Source organism: Hesperophylax consimilis, chromosome 13 (assembly GCF_061612785.1).
Source record: "Hesperophylax consimilis isolate HC1 chromosome 13, BYU_Hcon_1.0, whole genome shotgun sequence".
NCBI classification, from domain to species: domain Eukaryota; kingdom Metazoa; phylum Arthropoda; class Insecta; order Trichoptera; family Limnephilidae; genus Hesperophylax; species Hesperophylax consimilis.
The window spans coordinates 22,901,834-22,922,316 of NC_142848.1; the positions used below are offsets into that span (position 1 = coordinate 22,901,834).

The following is a 20,483-nucleotide window of genomic DNA, read 5'->3' on the forward strand; positions in this document are numbered from 1 at the left end:
TTCTAGAATTTCCGTATTATTCCTAGTCTATGCAATTTTCCTTTCCGGTTGGTAAAAAATAATCAAATTCCTTCGTTGAAAATTAGCATATTAATTAATTTTATTAGTAGGTACATCAAATGTAAAATATATGTTTACGTAGATACCTGTACATTATAATAAAAACGTTAATCTAATGAAACAAAGTTGTTTTCACGGAAAAAAATGCCAGACCATAGTTAACCAAGATTTTTCAGAAAAAAACTTTTATGATAAACATTAATGGGTAATTGACTAACTTCCTTCGTGATTTATGGTTGTTTGTTATTACAAAAACAACCATAAATCACAATTTAACTTATTAGGTAAATATTTATTGTATAGTGTTTGCCTTTAAAAATGATAATTATAGATTAATAGTTTCACATATAGAATGAGATTAATAATTTTATATGTTTCGCAATGTAGCATAATAATTAACAGTTTTGTATGGTTCACTTTGTACACAATGTAGCATAATAATTAATAGTTGTATATGTTTCACTTTGTATACAATGTAGCATAATATTTAAAGTTTTATATGTTTCACATTGTCCATTGCTGGTGCTGTTCACATATTCCATTGTTGTATTTATTTTGTAAGAAATAAACAGCTTTTATATAATATACGAAATAAATATACAAGTTAACTGAAGTCAAGCTACAGAAGTTTCTAATGTTGAAGTGCATTAGAAATGAAGGTGTTAAAGGAAGGGGAGAGGAAGAGGAAAATAGGAAGAGGATAGGAGATGCTGCCGATACATTCCATATTCTCATATTAATAATCGATCGTACGCATTACTTCATATCGATATTTCTTTAGGTTATTACCAAAAATGTCAATGCTGTAAATTTTTATTATGCTGTAATATTTTGTATTATATTGTGCACATATACGAGGAATTGGGGAATTTTTTCGAATGTTTGTTCTACACAAGGATAGATAAAATAAATCAGATTGTCGGGTTGATCTAGACGGAATATGAAGATTTATTAAATTGGTAACTGGTGAGTCCAGACAATTATTTAGGATTTTAAATAACAAGATTTGATCAAAAATTAGACGTCGTGTTTGGAGGGAGTTAAAATTATGAAATTTAATGGATTCGGTATAATTTGAGAAGTGTAAGTTCAGTTTATAATTTGTAGTAAAATGTAGCATTATATTAATAATAAATTATTGGGTGCTTCACCTATTGAGAGAGTTGAGCCCTGATTGTTCATTATTAAACAGAACGTACGTTAAACTAACTTAATTTAGTATAAAACAACCAAAAATTAAAGATGAAAAATAGTAGAATACTATTCTGAAGACAATAATAACATGAATTTTAGGTGTTTATAATAATAATATACAATAACAAATTTATGATAAATTAAAATACTAAATTCTCAGACCAAACAAAGTTATACTTTTGTGTGATAAAAAAAAATGTCTATATGAGAATATTTTACACATACCTTAACCATAAAATTGAATGGCGCTGTTTGATGAGAACTTCCTTTGAGGCTCCGTAGTAAGCGTTCAAAGTTAGTTTGAAAGGGAGGTAATAATAATAATAATAATAATTTGATAATTTGTAGAGTGCCGTTTTTGTGAAAAATCACCTCAAGGTAGCGCGCTAATAATAAAAAATGGTAATAATTAAGCGAAAATAGTGATTTTTTTATAAAATACGACTCGTTTGAAATAAAGCAAAAATCTCTCAACCAATGCCTAAGTTATATTTAAAGATACACTGTGATTTTTTTCGAACCTATAACATATTAAATAATAGAATCAAACGCGTTCTTAATAATTTTCGGATCTTACATTGCGTTTTTTTCTATAGAGGGAATTTCATAAAATTACCGTTTCGACTTTACAATGCATGGATATTATCTTCAAAAATAATATCTACTTTTTAGCAATTTAAAAATTTTTAGCAACTTGAATTGACATCAATTATTAATATTATTAAAGTAAATGTTGGATGTACTTTCCGCTAAAACTGAGAAGCGAGTCCCGGTATCAAGGGAGTTATATGGTGTGGTAGCCCTCTATCCCTCATCCATCAAGAAGGTTCCTGTTTTTATATAAAAAGGGCGTGTTTTTGAAGACATAAGAGCTGGAAGTTTCGCCCTCTACAAATTTCTAGTACAGTCCAGACCATTCGAGAGTATTCAAAAGCATTTCACAATATTCCCGAACATCCCAGAACATCCCAGAATATTCTGTAATGTTGTGGAATGTTCCCTGAGCGAAGCCGGGTACCCCAGCTAGTATTTTATAAATCGGTAGGAATTCGGAATGGAGAGGTTTCAGGGCGCTATAAGTACACCTTATCTTTTTTTAAATTTACCTGTACTTAGAAGTTTTGCTATAAATTTTACGTATGTGGTATAAACAAGAAAAGTCATATAAAATAACATCAAACAACAAGCAACAAACATAAAATATTTCAAAATCGGTTCAGCTATAAACTAAATTCGAGATGAGCCATTTTTAATATATCTGCCGTGCAATTATCTTCGAAATTAGGGCCGTATAAATTATTTACGCGGTGTAGGTAGATACTACAAATAATTATAATAGTTAAAACATGGCAGCCTCAAGCTATAAATGTGTATTACAACTACAATAAGTCAAGATCGCACCAGTAAGATGCTGGAATAGTAAGAAATATTTAATGGTTTCGAAAGCAATAAAATTTTATGCCTCTGAATTGATTCAGATTTTAAAATCTTCATTATTTCGTAATAATAAAATATCACTACAGTTTTTTAATGATTTTAAATTATTATATGAAGTTTCTTTGCTCTCCAATACAGAAAAGGTATAATAAGTGTTGATTGTTTTCTTAGAAACAATTTTATTGGGTGGTTTTATACGCGCAAAGCAATAGGTTTTATGTTTCATAATTGATTCAGTTGAAAAGAATTAAATCATTGTGTTTATTGTTATTTGGCGATATTATTGTCAGTGTCTTATTTCATTTTAGAAATGATGGGGGTATTAATAATAATAATAATAGTTTATTCCAGAATGTATGCAGGTGTAGTACAAAAAAGAAATAATAAAAAAAATTAGACAAAATAATAATACATAGATAGGCACATAAAATGAAAATAATCATAGAAAATAAAAAAAATTTAATGCGAAAATAAGTTTAAAATGTATGCAAGAAGACGTTTATGGGGAATATTTGACCTCAGGGGCCATCAGGGGCATCCAGATACCGTACCATATTCATATGAATATATATATATATATTCATACCGTATCATATTCATAGGGCGGATTCCATCCAGGCAACCATGGCATGAATATGATACGGTATTTCAATTATTCAATTATTCATACGTATCATATTCATAGGGGGGATTCCAACAGTATTTGAATCATTTTCGTAATCTGCATCCTCTCAGGCTATTTAATGTTTTGGCGTGCTAGAACATAAAAAATACTTAAAAACGCAATATTAAAAGTTGTTTGAGTTTAAATTAATATATTCCAATTAACATCAAGAACAGTTACACATTTTATTTGATGTTATATCTAGTCGATTATGAAAACCAGTTCAGACTCCAGCAGATGATCCGTGGTACACTTTTATCTTTTTTTTTTATATCAAGTGATCGATAATCCACTGTGAAATATGTGAGATATGTCTCGGTCATTAGTTGGTATAGTTTATCACATCGTACTACTTTATTCAGAGGCGTCCGGAGATATTGTCGGGCCCGGGGGCTTTATCGAAAGGTCTGCATCAATAATATTGTAATGACCGGATTTTGTTTCGTAATTTTGCTATACATTTTCTTTTTGGAGCACCGGCAACGTGTAATGAAATAATGTGAATAATAATAATAACTGATAAAATAAAATTTGAAAAAACACATGACTCGTCGAAAGCAGGAAAAGTTTTTATTAAATAATAACGACGATGGACTCTTATTTATATTAGTTTTAGGTAATTTTTCAATTTAGGCTGAAATTAGTGAATATAATGTATAGATTCAAAGGAAGTTTGTTAAAACAAATTATTTCTAGATAGAAGTAGGTAGTAGGAATATGCTTGGTGTTCAATTTTTGGAATTTTAATGTTATTCTGATATCTTGCTAATATATTTTATACATCTGGTCTATTGTAGGTATGAATGAATGTTCTGAATGAATACCCGGAACCTCTGAACCGTTCTTTAAATAAGTTATTATGTATACAATTTTACAGGTATTTTTCAGAAATAAATTATTAATTCAGCGTGCTTTTAGTTCAGTGTAACTTTCCAGCAAGGCAGCAAGTACCGATAAATTCCTGATCATAACTTCCTGAGTACACCTACCTGTACTATAAAAACTAATGAAGTAACTAATACTACGTTTATTGTAGTTTTGTATTTTCATAGAATGCTAAAATACCCGCCCAAATATGAAGGTTAACAGTAGCTGCTGTATAAAGAGTTTTAAATGATTTTTTTAGATATAACTCACAGATAATATAGGTATTAATTTTTTTAGCAACTTTCATTGATACAGAGTTCATCGAAGTTGACAGTAAGTATAAAAACTATTGTTAGAACAAGACTGCCGACGCACGAGCTTAAATTATACCATACGATTACCAAAAGCGAAAGAACCAAACTGCTCATTTACAAAACGAAAAACGATTGGCGAGGGACCGCAGCCAATGGAGCATATTTGTGGAGGAGGTCAAATCCCACACTTTACCCCATCTTTTTTTTATATACGAGAGTGGTCTGAAAAGTTTTCGACCTCAACGCAAAGATGGCGGTACTCGTCAATAAAAGCTAGTGAATATAGTCGTACATACAGGGTGTCCCGGGGTGCGCTAACTTCAGAGGTGATTCTACAAGGTTTTTTCTACAAGAAGTAAACAAATAAACTTTTTCGACATTCCAATGTTTCAAGGTAGTTTTTAGGTTACAAATTTGAAATTTTTGCATTGTATGGGAAAATAAACATTGGAATTTCGAAAAAAGTTATTTATGTATTTTTTACTTCTACCACCATGTTGAATCACCTCCCAAAGTTAGCGCTCTCTACCCTCAGAAACCAGGTATTTGCGTTACGCATGATTCGAACCCAGAAACTCAAGTCAAAATCGGAGTAAAAAACGGTAACAAATACGCTACGCGGCTGGAGGGCCACAGAGAAATGGAATAGTTGTAATTTATTCTTATCATTTGATTAAGGAAGGTGAAAAGGGCTGGATTGTCTTAATATTATATTAAGTAGCAACATATCGTGAAATCAATACTTGTTTATTAAAATTATTCATTTATTTACGCCGTATTGGACTTTTTTAATTGGTTTTTAACTGTAAAAAATGTCACCTTCAAAACGACTTCTTCGTTTTTGACTCCAAAAAAGCACAAGTTACAATAGGTTCAATATTATAAATATATAACAATCTAGAGTACCGTGAAAAAGTGGCTTATTTATTACGTTCCTGTTAGTATTCATGTATATATATTAAATGCAGTTACATTAAAATTAATGATTTATTTTTGTCAGTACAAACCAGTTAGGTCATATGCATTCTATATAATTATGACCAATAAAAATACAGATGTGTACCATATCTAACGGATTAATAAAATAAAATAAAATGAAGTAACTCTTTCGTCTAGGCCGTTGAACCAGTTATTACTTTTAAGCCATTGAGATCAGAGATTAACGAATATTGTGCATTTATCCGACGAAGATTTATCTCCTAAGTGCTTTTGTCAAATTACATTGTCACTGTTTTGTCCATTGATAGCTTTTGGTAAGTAATTCCCATTGTGATTTTTTACTTGCATAGTCTAAAGGTAAGGCATTGACCTTCATAAATGTGTTACGGTCAGGGTTAAATTACAGTTCACTACAAAAATCAATAAAATATAAAACGGTTTGTTTATTGCAGCATTAACAGTTAAATCATTCACCATACATCAGGAATATCTCTAGCATTGGTTGACGAAAACACAAAATAATCAAATTAATATATATTGTTTTCGTCTATGTCCAAAAATTACTATATCGTTATGAAAATATTCCACTACGTGCGAAACATATTTACAAATAAACGATGATTTATATCGTCAAACGATGATTAATATCATCAAACGATAATTTACATCATCATCTCCTGGATGCAGTAAATTTTGTTGATATGCACTGTTCCGGGTTCAGCATTCTAACTGTACCGCCCAAAATTGAGGTGATATTTTACCTTCCTACACAGCGCCATCGAGGTGATTTTGAGGGGAAAACAGCGCAATACAAATTATACAATTATTACAACTATACAATTTATAAATTCCAAGTGTAATAATAATAATAATTGGATGATTTTTATAGCGCAGTTTTTGTGCAAAATCACCTCAAGGGCGAGTGTTCTCCTTTGTTCTCTGACCCATGAATAGTGGTTGTATATCAGATAAGTTAGCCAAGTTTTTAACCTATTGCGAGTTTTTTTATGTGTTTATATACCTTATCTCATGGATAAGCCATCAAGAGGATCGTGAAATGCACCTTGGATGTAAGCAATAATTTTTTTCTGAAGTACATATGACTAAGAGATCATTTTTTAATCTTTCCAGGCCCGTCTGCGTGAACTGCACGGACGCGCCCATGGACACCGGGTTAGCGCGCGTCGAGACGCCTGCCGCCCCCGCCGCACCGTCCCCGCCGCCGGCCGGAGCGCTGCGCGGCCTGCTGGAGCACGCCGAGCGTCTGCTGCTCGCCAAGCACGCGGCCGCCCCGCCGCCGGACCCGCACCGACACTCGCAGTCCGACGACGATTCGGGATGCGCGCTGGAGGAGTACACGTGGGTGCCGCCCGGGCTCAGGCCGGAACAGGTAATTCATTGCATGTACAATAGCCATATTAACTAATAGTTCTGTGAACTGTGTATAGATTGAGTGCAAAAAAGTATGTTTCTATTTTCTCATTTAATAAATCAACATAAACGAAAAAATCCTCTCAAATCATTAGACTTGTAAGCAGATTACAATGTTAGGTTGGAATTAAAGGAATACCTACCTACTTAATAATTCAAACCATATATTTAATATTGCAATGAAGGAAATATTATACAACTTATTCGAAGAAACTTCACAATCCAATGACAATATAATACATACATAGATATGGATTATATCGAAAATGGGGTTTCTACGGTGATTTATGACAAAGGCCACGATATGGGTAATCTACAATCACCACTCACAGGTTAGTACAATTATGTTGATGGTTCCGATTTGACAGGATCCACGTTCATGCCAACTCTGGCGATATAAAAATGCAGTATCCAACACGGCCACCATCTTAAAGCGGAAACGAAATGTACAAACACATTTACAGATAGGCGAAATGTCAAACTGTCTAGTTAAAACGGCTACGCTCAGTCAACTGAATAACTAACCACCACGGCGTTTCCCGCAGGGTTAGGGGAAAGAATAGTCTACCCCACGCAAGTCGGCACACAATCCTCGCATATTTAAAGATGTTATTAAAATAAATTAAATATTGAATTAAAAATTTCGCATTTAAGGCGATACGCCACATCATGTTACATTTTGAATCGGGCCGCTAACAATATCAGTCCTTAGATAGATAGCGATAAGGTTTAAATTCCCGCTTAACACGAAGCGTCGATTTTGATTTATGCACCAAAGAAACATCGCCAAAATGTTTTTTTTTAAATTTCATTTTATTAATATTTAAATTCTGATAAAAATATTTAAATTTAAAAATTTTCTGAAAAACTTAATTTTCCACATTATAATATAAACCCTAACTGAAAATTTCGAAATTTAAAGATTTTGTACTTTTTTAAAACAGTTTTTATGGTCCCGATACTTGATTTTTTTCTGGACTTGAATGAAAAGACAAAATCGTTCTACTCGCAATATTTAATTAAACCATCTAAAATAATTTGAGCGAATAAATTCTCAAACCAAAACACATAATTTAGCTTTACTTCGTAGTGAATCGACTGTATTTTCATTAGACGTTTTAATGAATCGCAGAAGTATATCTTGTTACTAGTTTGCTTATCTCTTGTGCAGCGATATTAACAATTTCTTTAGATCTAAAGAATACTCGTAATGTATAATATGGAAAATAGAATTAGATTTTTTTGTTTTTACATTGATGAGAGATGCCATTTTCATATAGATGAGAGATTTTTTTTAATGTCCAATGATATAATTACGAACCTCCACTGCTTGTAATGCTACGTATCTTGAATCATAATCAATTCTGGGATATTATTAAATTTGATTGGGATGAACTATATGTGTACTAGGTAGGTATTATTTCCAAGTCTATCCTGAATATCAATCGGCAATCTTGCAGATCCGTATATTATAATTCCATTCCTGTTGCATGACACGATGGTGGAATTAGGTAGCGTCCGGCGGTAGGAACATTTCATGGAATATAGCAAAGTGAAAAATGAATCAAAACGATATGTTTGCTGTAGAAAAACCATTTTATCAAAAATTTGTGTCTATTATTTATTATTTTTTTGTCCTTTTACGCACTGAAGAGATAAATTTCTAGATTCAACTGTTGTCATGAAACATGATTTCTTGATAATTCTGTCAAAATAAGAAAAATCTTTTCCTTTCTTTTGATTTTTTTCAAATAGAGACAAAAGCAAATTGAAAATTTGACAAGAAATTGAAAGGGGAGATGAGAGAAAAAATAATAATTTTAATTGTTTTCCTAATAGAATTATACAGCGCCGTTTACGTGAATATTTCATCATCAGAACCGTTCACCATTTACAAGACCATTATAAAACCACTGAACAGAAAATTGTTAGAAGTGTTTTCTACACCGATTTGAAATATTACATAATACCTTACTAGGTATTATGTAGGCCCCAGACAGGAATGAAATGGACTATCTGTTCAATATCGTATTTCTGCATTTTAAAAACATTATATCAAGCGACCCCGATGTGAGGGAAATTTGCCTTAATTCGGGCACATAGACACGCCTTTAACACATTTCTATCTTATTTATCATATTTCCACATAATTGGCCTTTTAGAATTTAAATTGATTAATTTTTGTTTCAATGTTTTACAACCTTACTAATAAACGTGCTTTCAATCCTACACAACTGATAAACAACTATTTATGTATCGTTAACGGTTTTTCATCAGTTGTGTAAAATTTAAAACACTTCGACGTTAGGTAAATTTTTTTTTCCTCCGTCGCTTTTACATCAGGCTACCTTTTTACATTCCGACATCGATTGCTCCGGGCGAATGACGTCAATAAATCAATCATTTGCCGTATATAATTTATACATTAATACTAATTTTCACTACACAACTCCTGAATATAATTTGAATCACCCTATCTGGGATTCTGATCACGTAGCCATGAAGGAACCCAAGTCGATACCCAGTGGTGCACACGAACCAAATCATTACGTGCAACCCCGGGGCACATCTCATACCGAATTCATATCGATCCAATTGTAAAAAAAAATAATGTTTTTAATGTACGGTCAAGAATTTGGGTAGGAAAAATGTGAATATAGAATTAAAGAACTTTTAATTTGATGCAGTGATGGAATTCCTTAGAAGATCATCTCGACATACCAAAATATCAAAATAAAATTATCATCTCACCTAATTGTAATTTTAAATGCAGTATTTTTTGTTCACCCCGAGTCCAAATAGTTGTCTTTTATAGAAATTAAGTTAAAGTCATAAAATATTCGCATTACTCGATCTAAAAATCACATTTTATTTAAATGCTTTCACTGCGTACAGATCAGCAGAATAAGTTTCTAATTTTAGCCAAGCTTTTTATTTTATTTCAGTTAGCATTTTAAAAAAATCATCAGACATTCATTTTTTTATCATTTTATTAATCATCGCAAGATAATATTGACTAACTTCTACTCATGATCGGGAAGGAATGAACCACGTTTTGGGTAGAATTGAACAATCAACATGATAGTGATGTTATTCTAATAAAACCAGCTGTATCTAAGTTTATCGATGTTAACCTAATTATTCTCCTCTAAGCTGACAACGCATCTTCCACTAGCGGCAATTCATCCTAATGCTGGAAATACAGGGACGTTATATAAGTGTTCATTTTCCTACAATATGATAACCTTAAGATTTTTATATATTTTTAAGTACATAAAACAGGCATGGTGCCCAAAAATTTACATATATGGCTGTTTAAATACATAAAAATAACAAAAATAGTAACAAAATGAATAAGCTAAGTATGCTGAAGTAAATGACAAATAAGAATGGGTAAAAGGTAAATACAAATTTAATATGTTCATAAACGATTTGTTATTGTCACGCCTGTACTGGTGAGACACTGATTAGGTAGGTACAATGTTACTTCTCTTTAAATAAAGAGCTTCATCACAATATCAGCTTAATATGAATGAAGGTAATACGTTTTTTTGAAGTGTTAAAATTGGTTATTAAAAATGTCTATTTCATTATTAGAGCCATATAATGTTATAATTTCTTGATGTTCGCGGTACAGGGGAGAAAAATCCTGTATTTGTGTGGTAGGCTTTAATATAGAAAATGTCTTTCATCCTCCTTTTTGATTTTCTTGATGGTATATTGATGTTAATAAGGGGTATAAAATGTTTGGTGTATCAACTGATGCATGTATAACTTTGTGTAGAAGCGGTACGTCAGAAAGTTTACGTATGACCGTCAGTGAGTGTAGTTTATAGTGCAAAATTCGCTCGTTATATGTTCCAAATTGACCAGATGAACCTTCACGATAAGCAATTACACGGGTTAGTTTCCTTTGTATGGATTCAATCCTATAATTATGAATCTCATAATTGGGAGACCAAATTCTTGATGCGTATTCGAGAATACTTTGCACAATTGATTTATATAATGTTAAAGTTAATTCTATACTTTTAAAACAATTTGTGATTCTTAGCGTTAATCCTAATACTTGTGGTGCACTTTTTTAAATTGTATCTACATGTTTATTGAAGCTAAGTGACGAGTCAAATGTCACGTCTAAGTCATTAAGATGAATATTAACACGGGTTTTCTCATTTTTAAAAATATCTATTTGAATTTGGAATAATTGGAGTGATATCTTGGAACTGGAAATTAACCTACTTCCCGACATTCTATCGAGCTGAAACTCGTAGAGGCTAGTTGTTGATGACATTTAATTGTATCGTGTGGCACCCTAGCGCACACGCATTTCTCTAAAATTTGAAGACATTATAATATATTACAGTACATTCCTCAGTCAAACCAAAATATATAATTATGTACATAAAGAAAAAAAAACTTTGCTAAACGGCTTGATTTTGCTGTACCGCTTAACAACACTAAAAAAATAATAAGTTTATAATAAGAAAATATTTCATTGACAACCGAATAAAAAAAACATGGCGTATGTAGATTTATGATCTATGTTAGTTGCTTTGCCACCCATGCGTATTGCCAGGCAGTATAATAATAATGCCCGGGTTAGTACTGACTACTTTCTATTCAATCTCTGCAGTCCGGTTCATTTATCTTGCGGCGGGGTCAGGTAATTAATACTTTTGTGCCCTTTACAGCGGGAAGTGATCTGGTCCGGCCTTTACTAATGAATTTACTGGACGTGTGTGTAGACGGTACATTATCTGCTGTTATTTGAGAAGAGAACGTTTCCACTCAGCATTGGTACGGATACAGATTGAAAATGATATCTTTCCACAAGACTCAAAGACGAATGAAATACACCACATAATAATTATAAGCAATAGCAATGAGTCGCCCGAAATACTAATACAAATTAAAAATATCTCCCGATTAAAAATAAATGCCGCCAACGGGAATTGAACCCGTGCCTTCTGATGTCCGATCAGGTGCTCTGTAACCACTGAGCTCTGTCTATGCTTATAATAATTTGTTATCCTTTATGCTATGCATAAAACCTTGTCTTATAAACATTAGTTTATAATTAAAAAATAATAATATTTATTTATTTAGACGCCGTAAAAGGCTTTTACAATATACATGATTTATGTTTACAGTGGTTCACAGGAGCGAAACATTATTATGTTAAACAGAATAATTACTAAGAAATTATGTTGAAAATTAAACAAAAATAACATCTGGTATACATAGGTACATTAGCATTTTTATTTTCAATCCGTACAGTAGTTTAGTATTGAGGTTATTGTTACCTTCAATATTGAATTTGGTTGAATTTGCTGAGAACTAAGAGTTAGCTCTATTGAATCAGGGCTGTCAGTAAGACATCTCATAACAATTTTGGGAAAAATTATAGTTTTGATTAAGTATATAAAATTATTAGATAACACTCTTCTGTCTGATATCTGATCTAAGTGCATAGTTTAGGTTCTGTGATAACTTATGAATAGAATGGTATTATGCCTAATAACATTGATAATTTTGACAATTATTTGATAATTATTTCACAATACAATTACAGAAAAGAGTGAATCTTTGACTGTCCAGCTGTGAAGGTTTCCCGTTTCAGGACAATCAAATTGATAGTTTTATGTCATATGAAGTAGGTAATATTATAAGAATTATTATTTTAAATAGTTTATATTTTTTGGTTTTTTAGGTGTGGTGAGAATTTTTGAGGAAAAAAATATTAAATAATTATATGAAAGTGCTGAACATTTAGATCTGATCACCAAACATGGCTAGAGCCATTTCAAGCATAGCAATTCTGAATGGTGGTCTTTAACCAGGGCGATACTGAGAGTAACTTCTTTTCCTCGCTATCCTCAGCCTAACAATATATTAGTACTAATATCTACAAACGATTAAAAAATGTGACTCATGTGATTTATTACAAAAAATATTTTCGATGTACGTTTCCCGAGGTAATTATTTACATAAAAAAACATAGTCCTCTCCTGCAACACATATTGCAGATCACTTATTTTATGTAGCAACCGACGATTTGATTTCCGTCGCAAAAAAATAAATATACGCAATTTTATATAGGCGTACAAATATTGAGAGTTCACTTAACTTAACTATAACCTTCTGAAAGCGTAATAATTGTGCATCATTAACCTGCACATAAACGACATAACTTAAGATAAAACTGAGTTATTTACTGCTTTTTCGTTTAACCGAGAGAACTAATGATTTATTATTTGTCCATTTCAAAAGCAGAGAGGTCATAATATTTCTTATATTTTACATTGTGAAATAATTTGTATGCCCGTTGCACTTGTGCAGTCGGTATTTGACCGTAAATCTCCGATTGTGCCTGTTATGACAGCTGACCATTGAATTGCACCTCGTTACGGTGCTGAAAATTCACAGGTAAAAAATAAAATAAACAAATTAATAATGGCTGCCATTCAAGCGGAAAGTTTTTTCTTCAAATAATGAAAAGAAAAATCAATATTATTTTTTGCACAAGTCGCTGCTTGACTGCCCGCTAAAGAATTTAACAAATTCATTCAGTGGTATTTTAATGTTTACTGTTGTGTTTATTTTGTAGACGTCAATTTAATTTATTTTTTTTTGTTAATTCACATTTTTTAATATTCTTAGTAGCGCACACCCTGTGAAAAATCACGGGATATTATAACTATAAAATTTTTGAAGCTGAAATAATTTATATAAAAAAATATTTACGTCGGGATCATTGCCTTTTAATAGAAGATTTTTAGTACAAAACATCGTCAAACTGAGATATGTCAAATATTCAAACAAAATAAATGCATGGCCGCCGTGGTCGAGTGGTAAAGCTCTCGATTAGAAACCCGGAGGTCGCGGGTCTTTTATCTGGACTAATTTACAACTTATTTTAAATAATGTATAGTATATTTGCGGCACCTTATAGAGCGGAAGATACTCTCAGTATCGCCCTGGTGTAACACCACCATTCAGAATTGAAAAGTTGCTTGAAATGTGTTTGGTGACCAGATCTGAATAGACAGGTACTTCTCAATTTTCGTCTTCCACATCTCCTTTACCTCCACATTGCCTTCAGCCTCACAACATACCCCAATTTGAGAAGCCATAGACTCACTGGCTCCAGACGGTTGGGAGCAGTTGGAACTCTTGTGCGGTATTCAAATAAAAAAAATCGTGATAATTAGTAAAATAATCTTGGTACTTACAAAGCGATGCCTACCATCGCCATACTTTACGAACAGAGCGAATATTTAGCGAACTTTACGAACAGAGCGTCGAAAAGGTCAGATTTGATGTTAGGGCAAGTCTATTAATTTGAATGTCTGTGGTTTCGCGACATTGTCAGTCGCGCAACTGTTTGCGATGCTTCCAGATGCAAAGTAAAACATCTCTCTACGATGTAATGACAATCTTTATAATATATCTTATGCTCTTATTCACCTCGAACTTAAACTTGTTTCTTACAAACATTCTTAACGTACTGTTATTTCATACAAGTTCTAACATTGTACTCACTTGTTCTCTCCGACAATACCAGAGTTATGATTGCCTATGCGCATATACGAATATACGCATCCTTTGCCGAACAATAAGCTACGCATAGTACTACCAGCATAAATCTTATGAAGGCCATAAACTACACGTGGTGTGTTCCCGGCGTTTGCTGGGGATTCAAAAATATATATTTTTTTTTAATAAATAGATATTTATTTGAGCGTCTAACTATATTTTATGAATTTAAATACCTATTTTTAACATTTATTTCTCATTGAATCTGATAAATTTAATATGTACCAAATAACATAGGTAAGGGGTATCTAAGCATCTCGATTAGCATTCCGAAGGTCACGGCTTCAAATCCCGGCACGCGCAAGTAAATTTTGTTATTAATTAATTAATTTGTGTTATTTTACAATTTTTCAATTAAAAATAATATGTAGCATAGTTGCGGCACGTTCCAGAATGGAAGATACTTTCAGTATTGCCCTGGTGTAAGATTCCATTCATAATTGAAACGTTGCATGAAATGGCTTTAGACTTGTTGGTTGGGGTAGATCTGAATAGTCAGGTACACCCTTACCTTCCTCTTCCCTATCTCCTTCCTCTCGCACTACTTTCAGACTCACAACATACCCTAATTGGGCATACCAAAAAAAATGAAAAATAATGAACAAAAACTTTTTTTTTAAATGCATTGGTATAAATGTTAACAGAAAAAAATATATAACCTAAGGGTACGTATAAACGGGGTGAAATTTCCCTGAGCCGAGCCACGAATTACGGGAAAGCGGCGTTTCACACTGTTTGCGGTTGCTTCGTTCCTTTAATTCGTGGCTCGGCTCGCGTAAATTTGGTCCTGTTTAGCATGAGAGATTCCCCGACGTATACCACCCGTAACATAGACAATACCAAAATTGATTTACTCATTTCTCTTCATTATATTGTTTAAATTACCAATGTTCAACATAACAGTAGAAAGTATATGCATAGGTCTATTTGTGCCGAGAAAAATAAAAGTAATTGGTTTCAACATTTATTTTGATTAGTTTTAAAATGAAATATATATTCCAGATCAGAATAAATGTACGTTTGATAAATGTATATTTCAGAGCAAAATAGCAGGCCAGAAAATGATGTGCAAATTTCATAATGCCGGAACTCAGCGTGCGTGAGTTTAAATCTATCACATTTCGCCTCCTGAAAATTAAAATTTAAAAAAAAACTAATTCCTTAGAAGTATGATTAACCTTACTTTCGACCCAGAGAGACGCAAGCGCAGCAAATTCCATTGGTTTATTTCCTCAAAGTTGCATTTGTTTTATTTTAATTTATTCAATTTTAGAAACTTCAATTGATTCCTAACCTTCACTTTAAATATTTATATTTATTATCGATCTGGCAAGTAAATCACAGGGCAGGACTCAGGCGTGGTGTCCATTACTATCCTAGCACGGGGCGCATTAAAAGGGGTGCGCCGTATCACAATAGGCCGGGGAACAATGCGCCTGACAGAAGTAGATGAATCACAGAGGTATTGTTGTACGCAGTGACTGCAAAAGGAAACAAAGCCGGGGAAGAAAAGAGCGCCGCCTTTTGTTAGTAGTCCGTTTGCGCCCGACATGATGATTTTCAGCGAGCACCTTTGCGAGTGCAATTTTTCGAAATGAGGCAGTGCTTTTTCCGTCACTTTGATAAAGTTGGCAAAGCTTTCTAGTGGTGTACTTAGTACTTACCTGTTTAATTTATTAGTAAACCTAGTAAAATAGTTCAATAAAAATTGTATTTAGAGAAAATACCCTGGGTGTGTTGAGAATATTCGCGTCAGTTATCGTACAAAACTGCTTTATTTGTACGATAACTAATTATTTAAATATTTACCTGTGGACTGATTTCATTCAATAGGTGAAACGTTATTTAAGTAATTTTCCTCTTATTCAAAGGCCAAGTGCCACATTTCTTTGGGTGTGTTCTTCAATTTCAATGTTATGTTGTTTCAATAAAAACAATACTATTTATTTACTAAGTAATTTTAATAAGGACTATTCCAATAATAACATAACTTATAACACGAAATATATATTTTTTACTAAAAATTGTAATCAATATAGAAATACCAACAAGAATACAATAATAAGACTAATAGAGTTCACCTCTTATTGTAAAACCCTGTATATACTAGAAATTCAGAACAATGTTTTGATGGAGTCAGGATTTCAGTCATAGCAATATAATGAGAAAATCATTTCGACATGCACCGAATTTTGTGCAATAACAAATATTAATTCTAAATTGGCCGTTGGTAGTATAAGATAACAAATATTATTTCAATAAACATGTTGTTCATACACTCAGATGTTGATCGTGAATATTGTTCACTTTTTATTTTATCTTATTTTTAATTTGTTTTTTGTCAATTCGCCGCCTTCAAATTTACCATATCTTCATGACAATTACCCGCCCCAGAACAGACTTTGTCTAGTGAGGCGGGTAAAAAAAGCCATGTATTAAAAAAATCACAATACAATAAACGCCAGGATCGTCCGCACCGAAACAGTAAAAACTATAAGGGATTTTACAACTCTATCGGTGATTAGTCAACTCTTGCTAGCATGCCCCCAATCTGCAATGATGGTAGATATCAAGGCTTACAGTTTACACATTCCGATAGCATTAAGAGGAATGGGCTATCAATAGAGTTAAGCACCGTAAATACCTAGTAGGTATCGCAAGACTTGCATAACGTCTTGTGTCTAGGCTAAATCTATTCGTTGCGTCAAGTAAGTATATATGGTGCATGAACCTTGGATAAGTTCAATGCATCCGCATGTATACCTGATGATTTTTTCTGGATTTGTTCCAGCATATTTATTTATTTTGTATGGTATATACTCTACTAGCATAACTTCTGGTTTCTAGGCTAAATCTATTCGTTGCCTCAAGTAAGTACTTAAAGTGCATGAACCTTGGATAAGTTACATGCGTCCGCGTGTATACCTGAGGATTTTTTCTGGATTTTTCCCAGCATATTTATGTATTTTGTTTGGTATATACTCTAATAGCACAATTTCTGGTTTCTAGGCTAAATCTATTTGTTGCCTCAAGTAAGTACTTATGTTGCATGAACCTTGGATAAGTTCCATGCGTCTGCATGTATACCTGATGATTTTTTCTGGATTTGTTTAAGCATATTTATTTATTTTGTTTGGTATATACTCCACTAGCATACTCCATTAGGATAAAAATATTTTCAAATGTGAGTCGGTTGCGTATGGTAGTATGAATGTGAATGTATGAAAAGCTATAATGTAGGTTGAGCTCGTCAGCGCAACGTCGTCGTCGGTCGACAGTATGCGTGGCACTGTTTCCAATTTTACGGTTAATAGAGAGTGCTGGTTGTCACTCTATCCACTACTACACAAAGTATCGTATGTCAGTACCATCCGCTTCTCTTTCCACCGGTGAAAAGTAGAAATAAAGTAATTACATTAAATTTTTCATCCCCCGTCCATTAAAAAATGAAAACTCTTCGAAAGCGTCTGCCTGTCCGACGCCATTTTGGATTTAAATAATGCAAGCTGGAAAAGGTATTTTATCATGGGTATAAAGCAAAAGATTTTTTCGGTAAAGTTTTTAGTTGAACAAACGAAACTTTGGGTTATTTGGAAGGACGTTAATGGTAATTAAGCATTTTTTCTAATAAAAGATAACTACCTTGGTTCATGTTTATTCAAAAAATTTAATAATGAAACCATTTCTCTACCACTTATTCACTATTTTTGACGGCCTCCGTGGTTGGGTAAGGCTCTCAAGTAGCATGCTGGAGGTAGCGGGTTTAAATCCAGGCACGCGCAAGTAAATTTTATTTGATTAAAATAATATTTTGCAATCGCAATTTCCGATTCTTGTGGGGTTTCACTTTTTAAAATTTATATTTACTTGAAGTGTGACATACTTGAACAATAGCATTATTATACAATATTATTAATAATCAATCAATTATAGAATGTGGAATTATTGCTTGGGGAGGAGCAATAAACACGGCTATCGATTCATTATAAATCGCAGAGAAAACGATCTTAAAGGTAATACGAAAAAAACATAGACTGACTTACACAGACCAAATATTCAACAGCTGTGACGTACTAGATATACGCCAATTAAACACTACTAAACTATATTTTTTACCAAAAAAATAATTTTCAACATTCACAAAATATCACTAAAAGACCAGTTAGACAAGCGTACAAAGAAAACGGCGACCGGATAAATCATCAAAATGATAATTCATCACATCTTTAAAAAGTTATATAAAGTCATGGAAAGTGATGAAACAAAAACTTTATTAACTGGGTTAAGTAAGTTAGGTTTTTTTTTCATCGTTTCTAATGACTTTATTTCACTTTTTAAAGGTGTGTTGAATTGTCTTTGTGTTGATTTATCATGGAACCGAAATCATTTGTGACTGTTATGGTGTCTTCGGGCCTTCGCATCAATGTCCAAGTATTTATTAATTTACTTGTTGGTTGGGAGCGCCTCAAAGGGTCGTACGAGCGTCGTGTGGACGGAACAAATGAACTTTCAGTTCATGAATTTGATTGGACATATCTTTTTTATCTGAGTACCTTACAGGAGCCATAACTGTTCCCGACCATCTGAAGACAGTAAGACCCCCAATTGAGGTATATTGGGAGTCTGAAGGTTGTGGGGAATGAGATGTGGAAAAAGGAAGGAATGGTTTGGCTTTTCAAACTTCGTCACAAAATACGACTATAACCATTTTTCGATAGAAACCTTTCAATTCTGAATGGTGTTATTTCATAAGGTCGATATAGATTTTATGTACCGCAAATATACTTAATTGTGAAGCAACTCAAATTAATTAAATTAAATTCCCTGACACACGCCGGGATTTGAACCCACTACCTTCGGATACGTAGTCTAGAGCCTTTCCCTGTGGCTTGTAGCTGTATTGCGTAAATAATCTACGCAAATATTGGTTCACACTAAACGTGACTTCCTCCATAAAATGTTAACAAACTGACGAAGGAAATTGGAAATATTTTTTACTTTACAGCATCCATCTATCATATATTTTATGACCTCCATTTTTTTCACAGAGTGTTCATTATTTTGGTTTTATATCAGCGCGGTGTTATTTTTCGAATCATCTTGTGAAATTCCAGATATAATCTTACGCAATCATTAGCATCATTAGCTGAACAGACAATCTCTAAATGTGTGATCTTTACTGATTCATATAAAACTGATTTCACGAATATACCTAAGACCTTTCGACTCCTAAGCCAAATGAAATTGTTTACATGTTCATGAAAAAAATATGAGAAATTGTTTATCTAACGAGAAGGAAAACATGAGCTCATTTCGGGTACACGGTACACTACATAGAGCATGGATTTTGGCATTCAACAAGGACCTGTACTGGGACCTATTTTATTTTGTAATGAAGTCGATATCTTTTCAATCCATTTTAAATCAAACCTCATTAGCTGATAACACAGCAAACTTAACTTGGGGCTTAACCTGGAATGAAACACAGAGATTATCTGATGTATGCATAAGCTTGATTAAAAATTGGCTTGATCAAAATTTACTACCGCTTATATTAAAAAAACGATAATGTTTTAGTGAAAGTGGGTAACATATTTAATAAAACACGATTTGTTTCAAATAGAGCAAAAATTTCTTGACAAATGCTTTAGTTGCAATTAAAGATACTCTGTGAATTTTTTCGTGCCTATAACACACTAAATAACAGAACGAAACCTGATTTTATTAATTTTTGGAGCTTACTTTGCGATATTTTTCGAGGGAATTTCATATAATTAACGTTTCGGAATAACAAATGTATAGTTATAAGCTTTAAAAAAATTTTTTTGAACTTAACACTTGAAGAGTAAACGAGACACTGTTTATAAATCGGTAGAAATTGGGTATGCAGGGGCTTAATAAAAAATACTATTCCTAAAAATTGAAACATATGTATGCACTACATATTATACATTTAAATCTACGTAAACTGGATTGAT

The 20,483-nt window shown here is 32.7% G+C and overlaps 1 protein-coding gene across 1 annotated transcript in view; it reads left to right on the forward strand.

The window, feature by feature from the left end:
* The window catches only part of LOC149418609 (uncharacterized), a 382,608-nt gene that overhangs the window by 173,315 nt on the left and 188,810 nt on the right, over nt 1–20,483 (forward strand). The window contains exon 3 of the mRNA XM_089638872.1: nt 6,607–6,865. Within this exon, the coding sequence (XP_089494998.1) occupies nt 6,607–6,865 (259 nt within the window). The remainder of the gene's footprint in view (nt 1–6,606; nt 6,866–20,483) is intronic.